The sequence below is a fragment of the Excalfactoria chinensis genome, chromosome 4 (genome assembly GCF_039878825.1).
Source record: "Excalfactoria chinensis isolate bCotChi1 chromosome 4, bCotChi1.hap2, whole genome shotgun sequence".
Classification (NCBI taxonomy): Eukaryota; Metazoa; Chordata; class Aves; order Galliformes; family Phasianidae; genus Excalfactoria; species Excalfactoria chinensis.
Window position 1 is genome coordinate 13,864,302 of NC_092828.1, and position 18,750 is coordinate 13,883,051.

At 38.2% G+C, this 18,750-nt stretch overlaps 1 protein-coding gene across 3 annotated transcripts in view; it reads left to right on the forward strand.

Moving 5' to 3' along the window:
* CC2D2A (coiled-coil and C2 domain containing 2A) overlaps nt 1-18,750 on the forward strand; it is a 39,675-nt gene that overhangs the window by 7,087 nt on the left and 13,838 nt on the right. For all 3 annotated transcript variants that reach the window (XM_072336096.1, XM_072336097.1, XM_072336098.1), the window contains 14 exons: nt 135-271; nt 1,483-1,614; nt 1,733-1,942; nt 3,061-3,161; nt 6,686-6,826; nt 7,219-7,375; nt 8,194-8,426; nt 8,594-8,771; nt 9,691-9,847; nt 10,882-11,029; nt 13,505-13,643; nt 14,346-14,549; nt 17,015-17,107; nt 18,390-18,481. In XM_072336096.1, coding sequence (XP_072192197.1) covers nt 135-271; nt 1,483-1,614; nt 1,733-1,942; nt 3,061-3,161; nt 6,686-6,826; nt 7,219-7,375; nt 8,194-8,426; nt 8,594-8,771; nt 9,691-9,847; nt 10,882-11,029; nt 13,505-13,643; nt 14,346-14,549; nt 17,015-17,107; nt 18,390-18,481 — 2,122 coding nt within the window. The remainder of the gene's footprint in view (nt 1-134; nt 272-1,482; nt 1,615-1,732; nt 1,943-3,060; nt 3,162-6,685; nt 6,827-7,218; nt 7,376-8,193; nt 8,427-8,593; nt 8,772-9,690; nt 9,848-10,881; nt 11,030-13,504; nt 13,644-14,345; nt 14,550-17,014; nt 17,108-18,389; nt 18,482-18,750) is intronic.

Below are 18,750 nucleotides of genomic sequence, written 5' to 3' on the forward strand. Positions count from 1 at the left end.
ATACTGCTGGCAGCACGCTTTACATGGAGTACCATTTGCTTAAAGAATGCACAGCAGAGGCTGTTATGGAATTACAGAACTAGAACAGCAATTTTAAGATATTTTATGTGCTTTTATGTGTAATTTCTTATTAGTGCCTACTTCTCAGAAGATACCTGAAAACATGCAGCCTAGGTACCTTGAGGATGAGGGTCTTTACGCAGAAGAAAGGCCCTTTGTATCACCATCTAATCAAAATATTTTAGAAAACAGAATTCTGAGACAGGACAAAGTAAGTCATCATTGTATTCTTAACTGTCTTCTTCACATTTCTTATTTATCAATATTATTTTGCTATTATATAGGCTGTCAGTAAGTAGAAGGTCGTGGTGATTCGGGGCTTTCATCTTCAAAATGTTTAGCTATATTGGACTTCAAGAAATTGGATTTTTGTTGGACTGTATTTTAGTGTTTCCCAATAGGCAGAGTGCCAGACTGGGCCTTAGAAAACTGATGTCTTCCTGGCTTTACTCAAAGCTTGCTGAGGGACAAATCACTTTGCTTGTATGTGCCATAGAAGAGAGCAAGTGGTATGTATAAAGACTTAAAATCAGGACTGAGCGTTGTAGTGATGTACTAGAAGATCATAACAAAAGCAGTGTGGGATATCATCTGTGTTGGAGAGTCATCTTAACACAGGTGTGCATGAGAGGGCAGCCTACCATCTTTCAGCAACAGTACTGGTTTAAACTTTACTTGGATTGTGTTCGTGAGAGCAAAGGGATGAATTAGATCAGTGGTTCATCTGTGGAGTGTGGATAGCAATCATCACCTCACCTGCTTTTATAGTTGCTGTTCTTTAATTAGTTCAGGCTTCAGGTTTTAGACTAGAAAAGTTGAGAGGTGCTTGGATAGATGATCCCTCTGAGCTGTTGTTTAGTTTTAGTTTTTAGTTTTCTGGACATTAGGAAGTATTTCTTCTCAGAAAGGGTAGTCAGGCATTGGAATGCACTGCCCAGGGAGGTGGTAGAGTCACCGACCATGGGAGTGTTCAAGAAACGTTTGGATGTTGCATTGAGGAATATGGTTTAGTTGGGAAGTATTGGTAATGGTTGGACTAGATGATCTTCTAGGTGTTTTCCAACCTGAAAATTTCTGTGATTTCTGTGATTGCTTTATAATTTTTATATTCCAATTTAAAGATGTGGGTGGCGGTCTTGTGTCAAACTGCAATTCTTTGAATTCTACCCATTTAAACATTGTATTTTCTTAAATATTAACTACTGTTGATTTTTGTTTTCTTTTTTTCTTTTCCAAGTCTGTTAACATTGAAAGAACACTGAAAGAAAAAATTAAGTAAATATCTTTGAGCAAACTCTTGGTTCTGTGATTTCAAAGCTTATCTTTAGTCAGAAATAGCTCATAGTCTCCTGTTCTTTCATAATTGTTTTTTGCAAGTCATTTAGGTATGGAATAAACAATATATTTTATCTCCATTTGTAGGGGAGAGAGTGGTTTGGGGATGATGGCAGAGTCTTAGCATTGCCTAATCCAATTAAACAGTCTTCTACTAGGCCTCCAGTATTCTCATTGGAAGAAGGCATTGCACCAGAACTTGAAACAATCTATAGAAAGGTAGGAGTTTTTAATATATGTTATTACTGGCAGCCTGAAGTCTTCTACAGTTTAAGTCTCAGTCTTGGGACCTAAAAATCCTTTTTGTTGTTGTTGTTTGTCTCTTTGTTTCTTTCAGGCAATGAAAACAACAGCTGCCAATCAGTATCTCGTTGGACCTGGAGATTTTCAGGGGTCGTTTCAACTGGATATTGATATTTCTGGACTAATATTCACTCATCATCCCTGTTTTAGCCGTGAACATGTGTTAGCAGCTAAACTGGCTCAGTTATACGATCAGTATTTAGCCAGAAAACAGAAGAATCTTACTGAACTTCTCACAGACAAGGTATTTTTGGGAGATCTTTTGTGGCCTTCTGGTACTTGCAGGGAGTATATAAACAGGAGGGGAAATGACTGTTTACGTGGGTGGATAGTGATAGGACAAGGGGGAATGGTTTTAAACTGGGACAGGGGAGGTTTAGGTTAAATATTAGGAAATTTCAGTCCTCATTTTGGAATCAGTTATTCTTTATTTCAAAATCTGTTTTGAAATCTTCTTTTTCTTCAAATGCCAGTGGGATTCATTTGTAGTAGCCAATGTATGTTTCCAGCAATATACTCACTTGTCTTTATTTGTATGATCTTTCTTGTTTGGACAGTTTGTCTAAACAAACTGTTCCTTGACTGTAATTTCATTGCTCCTATTTTGGTTGTATTTGCTTTCATTTCCAGCAGATCTGCTAGCTATTCTGGTTTTACATTCAGTATTATCATTAAGAGAAACTACAACAACTACTTTAAGAGAATGTGTCTTCTATTTAATCTCTCTATTGAGGAGGTCTCATCACTGTTTATAAATATCAAAAGCACAGAAGGCAAATGGATGAGGCCAAGCTCTTTTTAGTGGTTGGCAGTGACAGGGGTAACAAGCAGTAACTGGAACACAGAAAGTTGCATAGAGATGATAATAATAAGCTGGAACAGACTGTCTAGGGGGAGCGTGAAGTCTCCTCATCTGGAGATATTCAAGATGTGTCCAGACCCCTTCCTGTGTAACCTAACATAGGAAATGTGCTTGAGCAGAGGGGTTGAACTTGATGATCTGCAGAGGTCCCTTCCAACCTCTGTAATTCTGTGATGCCTGCTTTCTAATAGTAATTGAAGGCCTGGCCCCTTGTAATCAAATTATGGTTTCAGAAGTATGTTTGAACCCATGCTGTTGTTCCCAGGCCTGTCTTGTCTTCAGACCTTCTGGTCTTTCAGTTGTAAAATGCAGTATGTTACACTTAAATTTTTTGGATCCAGGGATCCAAATTAGAATTCCACCTTAAGCAACCAGCACCTCACAGACGTGGCAAAACCATAATCCTATAATTAAAGAAGCAAGACTTTTCAGAGGTGTATTATACCATATGCCTCATAAATGTCACACTATCTGTTAATTCTCTTGTTTGTTCATTTAAGCTGCGTGCTTTGAGGAATGCTGTGCAATGTAGCATAGACAGTGCTGGTGCTTCTGGTCCTACAGCACAACAGAGCATACCTGAATACAAAATTGAAATCAGGTAGGTATGGATTTGTTAACTCAATGCTTTTAAAAACTGTTTTACTTTTCCTTTCTGTGCTGGAACAGAATATAATTCACGTTGAACTTCTATGTTCTTGGAAATGGTTCTAGAAGAATTTTGAAGGCGTAAGAAATTTTACCATTAGGCTGAGTAAAAAAAAACATGAGGTGGTTGAGTCACCATCCCTGGATGTGTTTAAGAGCAGTTTGGATGTGGTGCTCGGAGATATGATTTAGCAGAGGGTTGTTAGAGTTAGGGTACTATGGTTAGGCTGTGGTTGGACTTGATGATCTTCAAGGTCTTTTCCAACCCGAGTAATTCTATGATTCTGTGAAGAAAATATAGTGTGGATAGAAATCTTATATTCAAAAGTAGTCTAACTTGATTACCTCTTATTGGTTACTTAGAAATTACTGATGTTCTCTGCACAATTAAAGCTCAGTTAGAATAAGATCAGCTGACACATGGAAGCTGACACAATGCTGCAAGTGATGTAATTGTTTGAACAGACAAAAAAAGCTTGTTTTTTTTTCCCATCTTCCTTGTTCTCATTACACAAGGCACTTGGCATCAAAACCGTTCTCTTGATTCACTCTGCATTCTTAGGTGTGTGGGTCATTTTTTTTGCCAGTGGGTTAATACAAAATGGTGGAGTTTTCTTTTATGATATCATGGCTATTGTCCTTGGACAGTAACTGGATAGCAAAAGTATCTTCCAGTTTTTGGCTTGGTAGTGAAAGTTAGTATTTATTTTGGCAGATGGTGAGCCGTAAGTATAAGCAGCATGATAAGAACTAAATTATTTTGGAAATCTAAGCTGAACAGCCTTTTTACTAGTACATAGGTCACTCTGGAAGTAATGCTTCCTATTTATTTCCCTGGAACCTAAAACGTATGAAGAACACAATAGCGCTCTGAGAGAGAAAACTCTCATCTACAAAGCACTATTTTTCAACATAACCAATCTGTATGGATGAGCTGATCAAGATGCTCTGCAGCTTGTAGTATAACAGCTGTGCATGCTCCTCTGGAATGTGGCTTGTCCTTCATGTTGCTGACACCACTGCTGAAGCACCCCACCGTCACACTCGCAGCCACTGTTTGGTCTCCATAAACATTCAGTGAGTGTCAGCAGGTGTCATTGTTTGTCCCTGGAGGAATTAAGTTCTAAGAGCTTTTGCTTCATCTGCACTTCCGTATCAAGTGCCCTTTTGTCAAACTGCTCCTCTGCTGCCATCTGTCTCACAGCAAGAAAACGGAATATTGGTGGGAAGGGTCAACCTCCACTGCCATACCACCCACATCCACCTCTGATGTCGAGGGATAACACAGTGAAATAGGGGGCATTACTTTTGGAACTGCCCTTTTGTATACTTAAAAATCTGAAAGTTTATCAAAAGTCTGAAACTGGGCAATAACAACAACAAGTCTAAAATGTTATAGTGGTTCACATAAGTGAAGTTTATAATACAATTTAAATGAAAATCCATATTCTTTTTTGAATCACAGTTCTGTTACGAGTCTTCACCAGCTTATACTTGCACATCCATGCTACTCTTAGTTTGGGAGTTGCTTCTTCACATTTTCATCCTCTATGTATGCTAACTTGCCATATATTATTATCTGTGCAGGACATACTGGAATATACACTGTATTGTTCATACTGAAGGACAAAGTCTCCCATTGAAAAACAGTAATTTTTATTAGTATTCCAGCACATATGATAGGAAGAAAAGGTGTGCAGTTACCATGCAATACCTTAGAGACAGGAGCTCTTACCAGGGAAAGCAGATTAGAAATGAGAGCGTTTACTATGAAAGGGTGGCTCTTGTATTCTGGTACCAACCCTGAGCCTTGCTTTGTTGTTAATCCCAATTAGAGAATTCCTTCTGGATATCTTAAGGCTTTCCTAGGTCTTGTGTGCCTGCTTTAGCTTAGTGTTGCACTACTGTGAATAAGGAAAAACTTGACTGAAATCAGTGAGATCAGTGTTACGTAAGTAATGTGAGATGAGCTTGGCTGGGGTTACTCTTGGGATTTCATATCTCATTCTTCTTGGCAACAGCTCTGTTGCTGGGAGCTGTTACACGTGAGGCTCGGGTAGGCTCAGGATTGTTACTGTCATGGTTTTTCACCTAACTGGGACCACATATGTAGGTAAAAACATCTGATCTGCCTTGTCTCAGTTTTAAGATTTCATTTCCCTAAAGATCAGTGTAGCGTACTCATGAAAAACTGCAGATGTGAAGAGAGCGTAGCATGGAAAATAATCTTTCTAACTACTTCCTCCACCCTCCAATAACGTAATTGCTGTGTTCTCTTCACTGTCTAAACATCAGAGCTGTAGTTTTCTGTTGATTTGAGCAAGGAGTGTCATCTGAGTGCAGAAAAGCTTTGCAAATGAGCAATTTCAGCCCTTCTGTCTCCATTTGCTGAAGAGAAAATCATTGCATGCAGCAGATTGAAGGTTTCCTGCTCTTCTGGCTGATGTATTTCAGAAGAGGGGAATCTCTACTGAAAGGTCCTGCTTCATTGTAGGATAAATTACATGGGCATAATTACTGATGCTGTCTTTAAGCATCTTCTTGTCTACTGACTTCATCTTTTAGAACAAAAAAAGAAAGGAATTTCAAGCTAGATGGATAAGTAGTAACTGCTAGCTAATGAAATGGAGCACTTGCTCATCTTGCTTTCCAGAAAGTCTGAATTTCAACTTTGTTTATTGTTTTTGCTACCTCTGCTTGTGCTCTTCTTCTTGCTACCTTCTTCCATGCTCTCCAAGTATTACAAGTAATAATGTTTTACTTGACATCTTATTTTCTTTCCTTTACCCCAAATTACTAGTGTTAGGCATATTTAGCTACCAGGGTAGTACTGGAAAGAGTCTGTTGTTCTTGACACTCTGGTGTCAATTTTACATCATTGAAGGTGCTAATGAATATCTGTTGTACAAACATTTTGAAGGGTAGAAATGTGAAATACCAAGTCTGAGGCAAAAGAGCCCTGTTAATTTTGTTTGTGTGAAGAATCTTGTAGGGCTACTTAGATTTACTTTATACATTACTACATTACTTCATCTTTACGAGTGCTTTTTAGTGGAACTAGAAGCATGTTAAGTGTAAAACATATTTTGTAATGTATGATTCTAATAAGCATTACTTCATAGCAGCAGCATTAGTTTCCTGGGCTGTTGTTTACAGGCATTGACTTTAAAATGTTTTTAATGATGTACAGCTGTAATAAGCATTTCAGAAGACTCCGAAGTCTCTAGAGAATGAACTGTAATTGAAGTCAGATTGTCCTAAGTTCATGAGACTAGAGCCTAGAGTATTGATAGTGAAGGAAACCAAGTCCCGTCATCTTCAAGTTCATCTGGTTTTTATGTACATTGGATTTAAACCACTGCAGCCATCAGTCACATTGGAAACCACATCAATTGGCTTTTGGTATCTAAGCTTTTCACTGTATTGTTCCACTGAGTCATACAACTCTGATTTTGTACACGTGTTTAATATTTCTAGGCAAACCAGAAGACTTCGTGATGCTGAACAAGAAAAAGATAGAATGTTGCTTAAAAGTATTATAAAAGTTTGGAAGCAAATGAAGTCCCTCCGTGAATTTCAGAAGTTCACTAACACACCCATGAAGCTTTATCTGAGGAAGTATGTTTTGATAACATTCTTTGTATTTCATTTGCCAGCAGTGAGGTTTTAGGGCGATGAGCTGTTTTGGGATGTGAAGGGTGCAAAAGTAAGGAGCTGAGTAGTGTCTGTTGCTGGTTGGGCTTGCCAGACTTGGGAGTAGGGAAGAATGTAATGACTGTAACAAAGAGAAACTTTTAAGGTCTAACAAGTAAAGAAAAAGTAATTAAATTCCTTTTGGATGGTAGTTATCTGCTGTCAGCTCTTGTAGACTGTCCTAGTATTTTTCAACACGCAGTGCTTTTGTTATGATGGAATTAATTCATGGAGAAGTGGATTTATGCTACATATGATAATCTTTAATGTAATGTTTATATTAATTTACACATCATGTCTATACAATTGTTTTGAAGGGAGGAATTTGATCAGAGATCAGATGAGAAAGCATATGAAGCAGAAATTCAGGCTGAGATAAATGAATTACAAGAAGAATACATGGAAGAATACGAAAAGAAAATGGAGGAGTATAAAGCTGAGCTACAAGAGTGGAAATCCTGGAAGAAGGCACAGGTTTGTTTAAATCACTGTTGACATCATTGCTTCACAAAAATTAGATTATTGCTAAGTATGTTCGAAGCTTATCCTTGTAATACAGAGGAAAGTCAATGTCAGAATGGGCATGGCTGAATTTTCGAGTGTATTTGAATATATTCTGTCTACATGGAACATGCTGGTTATTGCATGGAAAAACACGGTGTGGTTGGTTTGGATTACCTGAACATCCAATTAATCTGTAAGTGTGGAAGAGTGAAGTTGCTCACAGTCGTCTAAAGCTTGAACATGCATATGAATGCTGGAGTTGTTCAGGAGAAACTGAGAAGTGCATTGCATTCTGCTCATTTACTTTTGTAGATGGTGCAGAGAGGGCAACATTTTGCACTTTATTATGAAGATGCTGCTAAGCTAAGAAGTTATTACTGCATGTGCGTTCGCTTTGTCCATCTATGCAGACAGTGCATCTCAAAAAACTATAGCTGCTGTTTGAGTAACCTTTCTTCACTCCCAAGAGAACACACGTGGGAATTTGAAGGAGATATCTGCTGCTGAGCAAAACATACAAGAAACAGTTGTGTTGTACATTAAACAAGCATTAAACAAATGTTTTGTTTGAAGCACATCATATTCTTGAAGCCTGTCAGTGGAATGCATTGCTGAATTCCAAATCTTAAACAGTACTGCAGAATAAAAGAAACCTTTCTGTGCAGTGATTTGTAAAATTACACTGTGATTTCCTGCTCAGCACATGCTGTGTATTGAGAGCAAGAGAAAAAAAGCCATACTGATCAAAATAGTACATTTTGATAAAACGTTGTTATTTCTATATGCAGAAGTCCAAAAAGAAAAGTAAGAAGAAGGACCATCAAGAAGAAGAATCAATAGAAGATTATGATTGTGGTGAGGAACCTGTAAAACCCATCCCACCTAAAATGGTCGATAGCCTGGAAATAGAGCAGCAGGTTAGAGAAAAAGCTAACAACTGCAGAAGGAAACCTGGAGAACCTGCTTTAATTCCTGAACTAGTCTTGTCAGGAAGCATAACTCCAAGTGAGCAGTGTCCTCGGTAAGATGAATGTTGTAATACGCTTCTTACAGTGATTATCCACTGTTATTTATTTGATTCTTACCTCTACAGCTTCCAAAATGTGTGCTTGCCATTCTGTTTGGCTTAATGATTAAAATCTTAACCTTCTGCTTCTGAAGCTCACCACTCGTTTGACACATTTACAGGGCAGAGGTTTTAAGGCGAGAAGACGTAAACAAACGCTCTGCATTTATAAAAGTCTTTTTCAACTCCAAAGAAGTATCAAGGACTGTTACTCAACCTCTGAGTTCAGATTTCAGAGTTCATTTTGGACAGATTTTCAACTTACAAATATTCAACTGGCCAGAGAGTTTGAAGCTACAGGTGGGTCATGATTTATGATAGTGGTATATGAAAAGGTAATATGAACCGAGGTTCCTTCTGTAATGCTTATGTTTTGCTTTGCAGCAGTGTTGGAAAGAAGGACCCTTTCTAAAGTATCCATCTTTTATAGCTCTCAAAGTTCTAACATGTATAATACTTACGTTACTATGAATATACATGCCTATGACTGTGGGCTGCATGGGGGAAGTTAGTAACTGGGACATGATTAAATAAAGTAAAGCTGCCTCTATTAGAAAGCCTGATTTTTTTTATTGCAGGTAAAGTTTCCAAAATATTCTTCTTAGTACATTTATATCCACATCGTAAAAACACTATAATGTTTGTTGGGAAAGAGGAAAAATAACCTCAGTACAAGCAGTTTCCAATTTACCATCTACTTTGATTAAAAACATTTAAACAGGGACTCAGAAATTGCTCTTAAACTCTCTGTGCCTGAAATTGGCCAAGTAAGAGCAAAGCAGCCTGCTGTATAGCCAGAACTGAACTGTGTGTCTTACTTAGTCTGTCATGAGACAGAATCTTTATACCAAGCAGATGCACATTGTATGGTGATGCTCTTTAAAGCCCGGAGTTTGCCATACTATTCCCAGGCCTGTATGTTAAAAGGTGAGGGGGGTATAGTACTAGGAACTCAGTCCAAGTTAGCTGTTAGTAGCTGAAATGTCCACTAATTATACGTTTTAAAAAGCAAATGAATTTAATTGCTTTAAGTGAATTATTAATGCTTAAGTCATAACAAAACCTTTTGTCCAAAGCTGTGAAGCTCAAACATGTATTTCGTCATGATTCTTTTAATTAACAATGTTTTTGCTTCTTTCAGCTTTCAACTTCTTATCAATTCATCGTGAAGAATTTATTTATTTACTTATTTAATGTCTGTTGCCATGGATTTTTCTAGATCTATGAGACAACGGGTATGGGCAGCACCAACTTGCTGGCTGAAGTTTTTGTACCAGTTCCTGAGACGACAGTTCTGACAGGCAGCGCTCCCATGGAGGAGATAGAGTTCAGCAGCAATCAGCGTGTGGTGCTGGACCATGAAGGAGTTGGGAGTGGTAGGGAACGTCCCCCTTCCTCAGTTCAGTACTTCAGTGCTGCTCATTTTGCTGAAGCCACGTAGAAGTAACAGGCTGGCTTAGGTTTCAGAGTAAATTCAGTTAACACCAATGTGTGTATTTTTACTTGGCTTATAGTATTAGAGAAGCTCTACTAACTGTAGAAGTTCTGTGGTTATTTTTAGTTGTTTATTTAGTACTTAAGTAATCAGGCCTGTGATAGAGCAGAGAAAGCATATGGTGTTAATCAGCATAGCTGCAGCAATTTTGACACTTCAGAGCACTGAAGAACTGACTGTATAAGTGTATATGCAGATGAAGTATTTGGTATAATGGTGTCCTGTAAAACATTTGACCATTGGGATTTCAAAATGGGAAATTAAAGTGAGGGAGAGGTAATAAAAAAGAGAACAAGAACTGTATAACGTGCAGAACTTTTAAGTTAATATCATGTTTGAACTCTGTTATAGGATAACTGACACATAAAGGCACAGAGCATGAAATACAGGTAGAAATAGAGCAGAACAACAACTAAAAAGCTCTCAGGAAGAGAGTGTGAAAGGAAAAATTTTTAACACATTAGTGTGAAAATGCCATTAACTGTGATGACTGCCTACACAGTTGTGTACCACAGACCTTTAGGAGTGAAGTTTCAGATATGCATAATTCTTTTGACTGGGAATTTCTGCCTCATTAACAAAAAGAATATATACACCAAATCTAAAAATTACCAGGGACAAAAAAAAGCTTTGGCTTAGTCTTCAAGACGGGGTGTTTCTCTGTGGCGCAATGGAAAGCCTTGCTGTAGGCAGAATAGAATCTTTCTCTCCTTTTGTAGAGTGGAGTCCTTCTCTGCAGCACGCAACAGAGTCATATTGTTTCATATAACCTGTGTGTTTATACAGAAGGAGTAATTTGACTATGTATTTTTGGGAAGCATTTTTAAAACTATCTAGATGCTGTTTCAATGGCTAAATATGCTGTAGATGTACTATAAACATACATAAATATACTGCTTTATTTTCCCTTGATAGATGTATCCTTTTCGTTTGAAGCTGATGGTAGCAATCAAATGACTTTAATGACTTCTGGGAAGGTATCGAATAGTGTTTCTTGGGCAGTTGGAGAAAAAGGAGTCCCCCTAATTCCTCCAGTATCTCAGCAAAACATGGGAATCCCAAGGTAATGTGATACAGATTCTCAGTGATTCCTGGAAAAGTGTTGTAAGCAATATTTATTGGAATAGATTATTTTCATAGTCAAGAATCGTCATAGCTTTTATTTTTCCTACAGTTTAAATGCTTCATTCCTCACCTTGTGGATGTTGTATGTTAGCTATTTTGGTAAAACAAATGACATTTCTAACTAAAGTCTTTCACTATGTTATTTATAGGCAATATTAAATAAGGCTCAAGCTGATTAAATTCATTTTTATGGTACTCAAAGGTACAGATGTAGTCCAGATTTTGCTTTGTGTTGGTAAGGAACTTCCCTGTAGTCCTTTTTTGCGAAGAGTAGAAGCTCCACCTTTTTCTTATACAAAGTGCATTTGGGGAGGATATTGGAACACATGCTATAAATGCCATTTCTCCAACTAATGATAAAAACTATAATATGGAAACAGTAGTAGTTAATAAATGAGTTTTAAGTAAGAAAGAAGTTAGGAAGTTGGTCACACCTGTACCATTCCAAGATAATATTTGTAATGAATTTTGTCCCATCAGAAGCGTGTTGAACTGCAGAAATGAGTATGTTATTATATTCCTCCACTCCAAACATTCTGATTTGCCCTGTGGCTTCATGCTGGATGTTGTAGCTTACTTGTCCATTTTACTGTTGCTTTTTTGTGTGTGTAATTCTGATGAAGTCATAAGGTGTGCTTTTGTAATGACCTCAGGTTACTTCACTCCAAAGCCTTAAGAATTTTACCGTACTTACTAAACTGAGAAAGTAATTTTTCCAGCTGATTGGATTCTATCAGACTTTTCTTATTTAGAAGCTAGACCATGGCACTTGCATCACTTTTATGCTATTTTGGACTCAAGCTGCAGCCATTCGAGTAATTGGCTGATCAGCAGATAAATAACTTGCTGACTTCAATGAGACTAGAATAGCATAAGATAAAAGCCATAAAGATGCATTTCCAAAGGCTGACCTCAGACTTGACAAACTAAAATTACAGTAGTTTGTCGCTGTGGCAAATGGGAAAATCCAGAAGGATATTCAGCGTAAAACATTCTTATTTGGATCACCTTATAGAGATGAGCACCGTCTGTGACTTTCCATTGTCAACTGTGAGTCTGATGCAAGATTTTCATGCCTAAAGTTAGTCTTTGCCTGTTGGCTTTTCAGCTCATCTGTGATTCAGTGCGTATTTGTTCAAGATGCTTTAGTGATACAATCTTAACATCACTGCTTGATCTGCTACTGCAGTGACTGCTAGGTTGGCTGGTTCTAACCAAGCTTGAGAAAGATCTGTAAGTTATTAAAGCTTTCTTAAAAATTGAATACTCGGATAAGTAGAGAGCAAGGACCCCTAACAAGAACCAGGCCACCATCCACTTTGTGTGGTATACAGCTAATGAACATGCAGATATGCAAATCATTGTACAGATGTCCTCCTGACTACCTCCCATACTTGACTACTGTGAATACAAGTAGGTGAACACAAGTGAGAAGCCAAGGACAAGCCAGCACAGCGCACTCAGTGCCAGCCATCATGGGGCCCTACAGGATCTGAACGTGGCAGGCAGAGCAGGGTGCTGGCAGCAGTTTCAGACCTGGCAGGAGGGTGAATTGGGTCCAGGTTCTGTCTAGAAACAGAACAGGAGACAGACCAAAGAAGGGATTTTAGACATCGCATGGGCAAGGGCTGTAAGTCTGGGAAGTTCCTTTAAGTTTGGGTTCTCAAACTATGATTTTCTTTCTCTGAGTCCATCTAACATAAAAGTATTACTTTCTAGTAAATAGAAACGTGATAGTGTAGATATGATAAATGTTTGCATTATCGAGTACCGTAACTCATGGAGAGCGTGCAAAAACATTTTGTTTTTGTAGAAATATAGTCAAATTCAGTGCTTCAGGTAAGGCTGCAACTGAATAAATGTTTTCTGTGGTAGGAAAGTTTGTACATGAGTTTCCTTTTAGCAGTTCCTGCATCTTTCTGCCCCTCTTTCCTTTGTAGTTCACCATTCCATTTGCTGCATAGCTGCGCTTTTGAGTCTGCGTGCCATGTAAGCAGAATCACAAAACATGCAGGTTTTAAAGATGCTCCCTTCTTCCATATCACAGCTGTTTGAAGAGTTGAGTGTGTGGGGATTTTTTTTATCTTTTCTGGTGTTTTGTTAATGTTTGTTTGCTTTGCTTACAACTAATTTCACCTCTGTCAACTGTTCTACACTGTGCTGTTGGAACAAACTACTTCATTTCAGCTGAAGTAAAAAATGGCATAGGGGTGGAAATGAGCAGGTAGGGAGTGGATAGCAAGATTCCCTAGTGTGAGAGGTTTGTAGTTTAAGAACAGCGTAATTGTTTTCAGACGATAGGGTTTTTTATTAGCTTTTGGTTTCATTTTTCCAAGATTGCATTAAGTATATTTTTGTTATTAAATGTTTTAGGTCGAATCATCTGATACCGGTTCTGTCTGTTGTCTTTTAGTGCTTTGAAAAATATTGATGCTATTGCATCCATTGGCACATCAGGCTTAACTGACATGAAGAAACTGGCTAAGTGGGCAGCAGAAACAAAACTTGATCCAAATGACCCAAACAATGCAGCTCTGATGCAGATGATTATGGTAAGTGGGTTTTTTCAGAGGGGTTAATATAGGGCTATAGGGCTAATGGAGCTGTGAAACACCAGAACCAGTTTAAATTTCTGATGGATGCACTTGTGTGAATGCTAAGAAGAATAATGCCTATTAAGAATAGGATTCATTAATCCATTCGTTCCGTAGGATTTCTAGTGGTGAAAAACAGGTAATAGAGAACATGCAATCTGATTAATTACATACCTAAACGTTACTATACCACTTTGAATTTCTTTTTTCCTTAAGGTGCAGGAGTATTGCCTCTGCACCTGTATGTATTAAGTAGGAAGTTGCTCATCAGTCAAGGCTGCACGAATTTTAGTTTATTGCAGCAGTTGAGACTGCTGCACATCAAATTGGAGAGCTGTTCATGTAGCTGAACTTATGTAAAAGGGTCACCTTTCCAGTAGATCACTCTGCTGTGTTTGAATTTTCTTACCGTTCAGTGTTTTGTTTTTGTTTAGGGGAGGTAGAGTTTTACAGTATTCCAAGGCGTATTCTGTGTTCTCACTCTTTGCTCAACAAAAGCCTGCTTTAAAACATGTAACGTTTTGTTCTCAGTTTGGTCCATCTTAACTGCTCCTGCATGAAACCAAAACATTCTTGCAAAATATGCATGTACATCTGGGCAAAAGTTACTTTACAGACTTCATTAGTACAAAACAAGTACTAACTTTCTGTCTGATTTAGGTTGCCAGTAGTGGAGAGGCACATGTTCCTGACTTCTTCAGACTGGAACAGTTGCAGCAAGAGTTTAATTTTGTTTCTGATGAAGAATTTAATAGATCAAAGAGATTCCGACTCTTGCAGCTCAGGAACGAGGAGGTGGCAGAGTTCCGAAACTATAAGCAAGTCCCTTTATATGAACGAGAAATCAGTGAGAAACTTTTCCAGGTAGGTTGTTTTCTGAAACTGTTTCAAGTATGTCAGCCTCTAATAAAACATCCTCTTTCTTTTCTAGTTCTAATGTTAATATTTGACTTGCAAGACGTTTAGGCCCTTAAAGAATGTACCGATCTGCTGACATTTAAAAAATGGGAATTGTATTCCATCTGTTTTTTCTGGTGTTATTTTAATCTAATTAAGACAGCTTCCTTCAAAGGAAATGCTTGCACAGCTGTATTGTGGAAGCAGAAGGATACGACACAGCAACTACTGTAGGCACAAATGTTCTATGATAGTTCCTTTTAAAGGTGATTTCAAATACAGAAGGGTAGTACGAAGGTTGTTCAGGCTTATTCTTATTAACTTTTCTACCGTTGTTCATTGAAAGGGCTCAAGCAGCGACACTGAGTATTAAAACCTCTTGATGTTTTACTCCAATTTGTGTTGCAATTCTATTTCAGTACATTTTTCCAGTTAACCCACTCTGTCCTTGCCTGTCTGTCAACTATTTTACTCTCATGCCATGTGTATTGGGTTTGTACTTCAGTGATGTTTAATCGCAGCTCCACTATTACTGTTAAGTCACATATTCTGTTTTCTTTAGCAGTTTGTCTGGCCGTGTAGCATTTCAGTGTGTTCACTGCCTTCTCGGGATCAGAATCATCTTGAATTTTGGCAGCTGTTGCTTTATACCTTGTATGAATTTCTTTGAACAATTCCTTCCTTCCATTTCTTTTGGATTGTGTCTTTTTAAAACATACTTTGGTGATTCAGTCAGATCTGGCTTCTTCACAATGAACATTTCTCATTTCCACATTTTAGATTAGTTTTTTTTTGTTAAACTTCTATTTAAGAAGTACGTCTTTGATAAACACTTCTGTTCCAGTTCATGTTTATTGACTTTGCTCATTTCAATTTAAGAACTGCTTTTTTTGTTGTTTTGTTTGTTTTTTGTCCCATTAAGAGTGAGTTGGATAAACCCATCATCACCTGTTCCGAGTTCATTTTATATGACGTGATCTTCAAAACTGAGTTTTAAAGTGGTATTTTTCCTAGTTGGCTTACTGGCTGTTTGGCGAGGAAATACAAAAACTTGTACAATTTTGGAAATACTGTGGATAACGTTGTCTGGTGTTCATCTAGCCCTGTTTTCCACAGTGACAGGGCTGTTGGCTGCACTATGTGAGGTCAGCCATGTGCTTGGCTAGCTAAGTCTTGAAAACTGGGAGCTTCCACAGCCCTTGTGGATGATAACCTGTTCTGGTGCTGCTGTAGCCCTCTAGTGATTTTGTTTGATTGTGTTTGTGTGTTTGTTTTTCTTCATGTCCAGCCTGAACCTTCTATGTTGTATGTGCTGGCTGTGTTCCCTTGCTTATATTATGTGGCACCACAGGAAAGAATTTGGCCTTATCTTCTTTGCAGTTGTCCCTGCCCTAGCTGTGGGCAGATACTGGATTGCTCATTAGTCTCTTCCTCATGAAACTAAGTCAGACCTTTGTGTAATCCTAAGAAGGCAAATCTAAGAGGGGAGTCGTTACTGCTTCCTTCAGGTGCCTGGTTCACAGTATCACAGTATCGTGCAAGTTGGAAGGGACCTTAGAGATCATCTGGTTGATAGAGAGAAAAGAAAACAGAGCCAGACCTGAAGGTAAATTTCACTCAGTAGCTTTTATATGGCAGCTAAGATCTGTGGCTCAAAAGCCAAATCAATTTGTGAGAGCTATGAAGGTACCAATCCCAGGACACCTTTAGTCTTCCGGGCTGTATTTTGCCTTGAAACTGAGTGTCAGCTCTAGCTTCTTAATTCATGAGATGTTCTCCTACACTTGCAAATAAAAGTTGCTTGTCAGTATTGCTTTCATTGTAGTTTTGAGGTCCACCAAGCAGTAACCATAACCTTGGTTCAGTATTCATCTCAGCCCATCAGTTAGGCCGCAGGCTCTTTGATCAAACCTCAGGCAAAGCAAAGTCTTCACTTTCTCGCTGTCTACAACCAATGATTTCATTGTGATGTTAAATCTCTTTGTTTCATGAGTGCAGATTCAAAATAGCTCAATAATTGTTTAACAACAAGATTTCCCACAGTTCAAATGAAAGGTCATCTCCCATGAATCATGTATCACTTCTGTTTGTAATGAATTCATCCTACTGCAGCTGCAGTAACACGAACCATTTCTGTTTGCAGTGGAATTTCAGTTTTCAGAAGCAGGTGGAAGTTCGGGTTTAGAACAAGGGAGGGAAATCTTCAAGCTATTCCAAGTGATTTAAAGCACGTGAATCTCAAGGCAGTTCTTTTCTCTATGCATGGAAGTTGTGCAGTGCTGTTACTGTATACGTTAGCATTAAAAATAGCCTTAAATGTCTGACATCTGTTTTTGTTTATTTTGATCCACATATTAATATTTACCTTTTTTTCTTGTATTCAATAAAGCATTGGATATTTATCAAATCACAAACTGTAGTAAATCTTTCAGGAATATGAGAAAAGACTACATGAGAGGGATGTGGTTGACAGTAAGCATTACCTGGATGCACGCAGAGCTGTTGTTGCCAACTATCTACAAAAGGTAAGCTACAAAAAATAGAAATCCCTGGTATTTCTTTAAGTCGTGTTCTATTGCTGTATTTGGATCGTCAGTGTTGTTCAGGAGTACTGAAAATAGACAGTGGCAGTGTAGAAAGGTAGATTAAATCCCAGTCAGCCAGCAAAGCTCTAATATTAAGGTTGATTTGGTGTTGGAGGCACCATGGAGGGAGTTTAAATCATTCAGGTCAGTGCTGTAACCCAGATTCAGCATGGTACCATGAAAAAGAATTCTTGGATGAGCAGCAACATCTGTGTCAGCCCCGTGTGCTTTGCGTGGCATTTCCATGTGTACTGAAACGTGTGGTTATGCAGCGCGCTGAATGGAAGTACAGCAGGAGTTAAATAGCTCACAGTACCTGTTTGTCACTTAGATAAATGCAGGTGGTCTTAAAATTAGCACTTGGATATCTTGTGTTTATACGTGTTGTCAGATATACTAGAAAATGAGATTGCTGGTGTTGGGTCTGAAATCGTGTCAGTCTGAAATCGTGTCAGTCTGAAATGCAATTGTATGTTACCTCAACACAATGATTTTGTAACTTAAAAACTTCTAAAATAAGGGAAGAAGGTGTATATTAGAGGTTTTTGTTACTGTTCTTTCGCAGCTAATCTTGTTGTAGAACAGTATGTAAAGACGTGACTAGTAGAAGGATATAAAAGGACAAAGGCAGTACTCCTTCACTCTGCTTCTATATAGTTGTTAAGAGAGGAGGGAATGCTTTCATCTCTGCTTCACTCTTGTGACCTCAGCATAGAAATGAAAGGAACAAAGAGTTTTTGAACATCTATTTGAAACCATAGGATTAGTAACACGGGCCTTCCTGATTGTCCCACCGTCCAAAGTGTTGCCTTTAATCTCTATAATTAACACCGTATAGATTTCTTTGCAATCTTTCCTGTAACTTCATTTAGGTGCCCAAGTCGGTGACGTTTATCGTTGAGATTGTTTCTGATGATGAACTGTAATCAGATAAGAATGGATTTTCTGTTTTTCTGATGTATGCTTTCATATGTTTGCATCTGGCTGGCTGCTGTGTTTCTACAGAAACGTATTTGTAAAGTGGCCTCATATTATGTTGTGAAGAAAGAAATTGTTTCTGGTAGAAAGAAAACTTTCCTTGATGTGACTCTTTCAAAAAGGTGGAGTAAAATAAAGAATAGGTTTCTGGCATTTGGATATAGTAGGCAATGCAGGCGTTTGCTGTGCTTTGGGATTAATGTTTCATTTTGTCTCTTCTTCCTCCGTTGTTTTCCACTCACAGGTTCGAGAATCAGTAATTAACCGTTTCCTAATAGCAAAACACCATTTCCTTCTCTCTGACCTGGTCAATGAAGAAGAGATTCCTACTCTGGGGTAAAGGAGCTGCCCTCATTGATTCTAAGTCAGTTAATGTGAAGCTGTCTCTGGTACTTCTCAGCAAAATGTACTGGCGTGACCAGCTGATGAGATACTGTGTGTTTCGTGTGGTTGTTCTGTCACTACAGCAGTGATTTTGTTTACTTTATCCTCCGTATTTCTGTATGCTGTTAACTTTCAGAAGCGTTACTGCTTTGAGCAATGATTCCTCTTTTCTAAGATTATTGTTTGTTTTATTGCACATGCACTGGCTCTGAAATTTTGTT